The 5,212-nt window shown below is 42.5% G+C and overlaps 1 protein-coding gene across 2 annotated transcripts in view; it reads right to left on the bottom strand.

The window, feature by feature from the left end:
• Positions 1-4,932: 4,932 nt before the first annotated feature.
• The window catches only part of rspo2 (R-spondin 2), a 114,118-nt gene continuing 113,838 nt past the window's right edge, over positions 4,933-5,212 (bottom strand). For both annotated transcript variants that reach the window (XM_063198733.1, XM_063198734.1), the window contains exon 6: positions 4,933-5,147. In XM_063198733.1, coding sequence (XP_063054803.1) covers positions 5,032-5,147 — 116 coding nt within the window. In that variant the 3' untranslated portion in view covers positions 4,933-5,031. The remainder of the gene's footprint in view (positions 5,148-5,212) is intronic.

Raw genomic sequence — 5,212 nt, 5'->3', positions numbered from 1 at the left:
CCGATGGCATCTGCAAATAGTTCATTAACTCCACAAATCAGCTGCAGATGGATGTTACACGCCTCCAGTGAGTAAGTTTACGTTTGCGTTCGCTACGCAGTGGCTTTTATTAGCCCGGTTGTCTCCTGTACACCCTTCCCCAAGATGTGCAGAGATGATCGAGAAGATTATCATACCATTGTCCACTTAGTTGTTTCATATATTTACAAACACTGAATTTAATGGGCTTGACACTGGCACCTGCCAACCGGCCAAATGCTGGTAAAACTGGCTGTGGCAAGTAACAATTTCAGTCTAACTTCAGTCTAACTTATTCTTTAGTGTGACAAATCACAGTCGTTTCAACAATTGTTTGTATTAAAATGCAAGAATATTCTTAAGAAAAAAAACTCACAAAAAACTCTGGCTAGCGGAAAGGCTAAATGGCTAGTAACTCTGGAAAACCACTAGTGGCCGGTGAGCAAAAAAGTTAACGTCCAGCCCTGGTCAGCATTTAGTCATTAGCATTCAGCTTAGCAAAGAGGTTAAAGGATAACTTCTACCAATTTCAATATGCTGTTGTATTGCTCACGCTACACTTGACTTGACAGTACCCGGTGATGATGCATTTTTCGAGTCAGACCTTTCCGACAGCTGAGCTATTTTAATGGGGGCAGATTTTGTTTACATTCAAAATTTTCTTAATATAGACCTACTCCAAATACTATCCCAAAAGGTATCACTGTTTGTTAGTTGTCTGCTTATGTTGCATAACCTTTTGGATGTTATTGGGAATAAATCAAGATGGGTTTTTTTTTATGTAAACATACACCTTCCCCCATTACAATAACCAGGATCTCAGAAAAGGCTGAAGGAAAAAAAATTCTCAGGTACTGACAAGTCCAGGGTAGTGTGAGCATTACAACCCCATGTTGAAATTGGCAGAAGTTACCCTTTAAAGTTAGCCAAACATGGCCCAGACTACACAGGCCTGACTTGGGAAACGGGGAAAGTCAGTCAAATCAGAGGGTGTACTGGGGATTTACGTGTACATAGCCTCTGGCAGCAAATTCAAATTCAAATTCTTTATTAGAGGATAGCCTCTTGAGATAAACATCTCATTTTCGAGAGGGTCTTCAAAATACAGACATAACACACATAGTACATATGTCCACATGCATGGCTTTAAATTAACATCAGCCATCCGGCCAAATGCTGGTACAATTTCAGTTTGGCTGGTGGAAAAGACCAACTCATTAGCCACTTTGGCCCATTAGTGGAAATGTGTTAGAACAAGCAGAGTATCTACTAGCCATTCTGGCTGGTGATGAAAATCATTCATTTAGAGCCCTGTCCACACACACTGGAGCTCTTCCCCACCACCAGAGGCGCATCTTGCCACCAGGCAAGGCAGGCAGCCGCTTGGGGCCCCCAATCCCCTAGATAGTGGATAACAGCCCACACTTTACCACAGTAGTGGCGATTTTGGTTAAAATGTTCATTATTTTTCATTTTCGCTTGGGGCCCCACCTGACCCTAGAATCGCCTCTGCCCACCACCATCAACCACACACCCCCTATCTCTTACCAGAAAGATGTACAGCAGTGGTTCCCAACCTATGGGTCGGGACCCAACCTGTGGGTCGCCAAAGATCCACAGGGGGTCGCCAAGCCTTCTTGATTTTAAGGGGTTTCATTTTAAATAGGCCTACCTTAAATAGCCGATATTGAATAAATGTAAATGACAAAGCATTTATTTAAATTATGTATGCATAGAAGCAACAAAATGTAAATGTAAATATTTATTCTATATTTGACCAAAGACGAATAGGCCTAAAGGAATAACATAACTAAAATGAGTTTTCGCAGGAAACAGAGGGTATCATGTGACTCCCTGCGCTCGCGCGGTTGGGTCACCAAAGCTTACAATGGTAAAACCATGGGTCCCTGAAGAAAAAGGTTGGGAACCACTGATGTACAGTACTAGTTCATTCATCCTTATTTCCCCTGACTCAAGAGGCTCTGATGGGACAATCAGCAGTGGACGATCACACTCACCCTTTTTCCTTTCGGGATCCACCTGACTCGGACTCTGACTCTCGAAGGTTGAGAAGATCCGTCTCCACATTCTCACACCCATAAGTTCAGCCCCTTCTGGAAAGATTGTGTCTGACTAAGGATTATACACACCAGGACGAGGAAGCTTGCGGTCGGTAGTCTCGACTCGACTCTGACGGAGAATGATATATAGGACACAAGTTGATTCATTTGCTACCGTGCGTCGCATCCATAAGCCATCTGGCAGATTGGGCCCTCCGCTTTTTAAAAGGGCAGTGATTATACAGTAAGCATCTCAGGGTTAATTGGCCATGACTTGTGTTAAAGCTCACTCTGGCAGCCAGGCTGGCCAGAAGAAGTTTGCCAGTGGGGAATATGACTGTTCACATGTACAGTATGTGTGCGATTGCGTGTGATTGCATGTGATTGTGTGTGTGTGTGTCGTGTGTGTGTGTGTGTGCGCGTGATTCATTTTCTGTTGACCAGGAAAATGAATGGTGATGTGCAGCCCTCCACATTAAAGCTTGTGATGGCCTGACTGGTGTTAATATGTGTGTGTGTGTGTGTGTGTGTGTGTGTGTGTGTGTGTGTGTGTGTGTGTGTGTGTGTGTGTGTGTGTGTGTGTGTGTGTGTGTGTGTGTGTGTGTGTGTGTGTGTGTGTGTGTGTGTGTGTTCATCCATTCCACAGAATGCGTTGACCATCATGACATTTAGAGTCATGGAAAGTGATGCGCATTGACTTTGTAGAGACCAAGGATGACATTCACGGTGTCTTTGATCGTGTGCTCCAACAGACACGTGTGCTGTACAGTACGAGTTACTCAGAACTCATTCATCATTTTCCTCATACAGTTTGAAAGTTATTATATTCTTAATGGTTCTCTCAGTGCCAACACACAAGTGACTGTTGGCGCTGATTTCCTGTGATGAACTTTGAAATGTACACTAGAGAGTCAATCAAAGTACCTTGAAATTGAATTAGTGTTTAATAGAACATGTATCACATATCAATCTCAATGACTACCGATGATACCGGCTTGGCTGTGGTACTGATACGGAAAGGAGTCACCTAAACCTAATTACCTAATAACAGTGATCTTATTGAACGTTAAATGCAGTGGTTCCCAAACTGTATTCTACTTGGACCCCCTTTTGGACTCCGGAATATTTTTGCGACCCCCCCGCTCACCATAGACTTAGCCTAGCAACAGATTTCTCGCAAAATACAAAATACAAACTACTAATGCAAAATCTAGCACTATTATTAATACACAAAAAATGCCTAATTTTTTGTCCATTAATATAGCTAGATTTTCCAATAATCGTTTGTCCGCTAATATTGCGAGAAATCTAAAGGACATCATATACATCTATTAACTACACAAGTGAATACTTTTACAAATGAAATTATGAAATTATGTTAGCTGTTAATCGGTGGATTTACCATTTTCATGCAATGTCCCTTTTGTCTGCGACCCCCCCTTCAGTACCTCGGCGACCCCTCCAGGGGTCACGCCCCCAAGTTTGGGAACCACTAGTGAAATGAACAAACAGATGCTTTCCCACGTGACAGACACGAAGACACAAACAAATGTTTCCACTTTTTTGAAGATAATTGTATTGTTATAAGGACCTCAAAGAATAACTCAGCACAGAGAGTAACAGTAACAGAGACAAAAAATGAATTGTCACCAAACACAAAATAAGTACAAAATAGAGTCAATAAATAAATCAAATATATACCATATAATAAATGTAATAGCTATGTGTCGGCTATGTTTTTGCTTGTTTTTCTTTAGGTTTTTCTTCTTACTGGTAGCTGGGTATTAAGTTTCTCTAACACATTTAGAACCTTGAAGGAGTCAATACTGAAAATACAGTAATAGTTTTTTTTTATTATTATTAGATAAACTCACCCACTATGTACAGGAGTTTGTGGCCATGCTATTCGAACAACTAAATTTCTTTATCCACAATATACATTTTTAAAGCATAAAGCGGTCTTGACGTAAACATTTTGTGCTGAGAATAAAATACTTTGCAACTATGCATGGTACATTAGTTACCGTTACTCTCAAAAATGTACATAATCAACCAAGAAAAGGCATTTATCTAGCGCTTGCCGTCTCCATCGGGAAAAACAAAGGTTCCATAAATACACCAAGTCTCTGTTTTTTTTATAGTTTCAGGTCGTCCATTTGATCCTTTCAACAGTTCTTGTTTTCACTGTCGTTTACTGTCGAAGATCTTCCACATCCTCGTGCTTTCCCTCCTCCTCGCTCCTTTCTGCTCACTCTGTCACTCTCTCTTTCTTTCTTCCTCTCTTTCTTTCTCTCGCTCTCTCTTCCTCTCTGCCTCATATGCCTTTGCTTCCTTCGTCCGTGTCCCGCCCGAGCAACACTCAGCCACGTATCACGTCCATCCAGTCCTCCTCATTTGTTTTGTTTTCATTTTTTTTAAATATTGTACAACATATTTTCTTTTTGTCTTATTTTTGAAGTATGCCTCAGTCTCTCTTTTTTTTCTTTTACGTTGTCCTCCTCTTGTTCACCTCAGACACCAATGAAACGCGAGCTGAAAGGGGAGAGCTGTGGTGGAGTGCTGTGATGTCACAGTGGGGGTGAAAGGTCAAGTGGGCGGGGCGTGTCACTGGCAAATGGAAAAGCAGCAGGAGGTATTGAGTGAAAGACAGAGAGAGTGAAAGACAGACAGACAGGCAAGACAGACAGACAGAACGAAAGGGAGAGAGGGAGAGAGACAGCATGTGTGGAGTACCTATTTGTAGGTATATGGTGTGTGTGTGTGTGTGTGTGTGTGTGTGTGTGTGTGTGTGTGTGTGTGTGTGTGTGTGTGTGTGTGTGTGTGTGTGTGTGTGTATGTGTGTATGTGTAGCAGCAGATAGCAGCTTTGAATTGTATTTTGAGTGTGTGTGGTTGGTAATGGGGTGGGGTTTGGTGTTCGGGGTTGTTTTGGGGTGGTAGGCTGGTGTCAGTCCTTAGGGATTGGCGCGCAGTGAGGCCAGGTGGTCACTGTGCTGGTTCTGGGCCCGGAAACGAAGCCTCTGCTTGTGGGCCTTCTTCTTTGGTTCTTTGCTTCGATGCTTCCCTGAACCTGTATATGAGAGAGAGAGAGAGAGAGAGAGAGAGAGAGAGAGAGAGAGAGAGAGAGAGAGAGAG

The sequence above is a fragment of the Engraulis encrasicolus genome, chromosome 5 (genome assembly GCF_034702125.1).
Source record: "Engraulis encrasicolus isolate BLACKSEA-1 chromosome 5, IST_EnEncr_1.0, whole genome shotgun sequence".
Lineage (NCBI taxonomy): Eukaryota > Metazoa > Chordata > Actinopteri > Clupeiformes > Engraulidae > Engraulis > Engraulis encrasicolus.
This window is presented reverse-complemented; position numbering and strand designations above follow the sequence as displayed.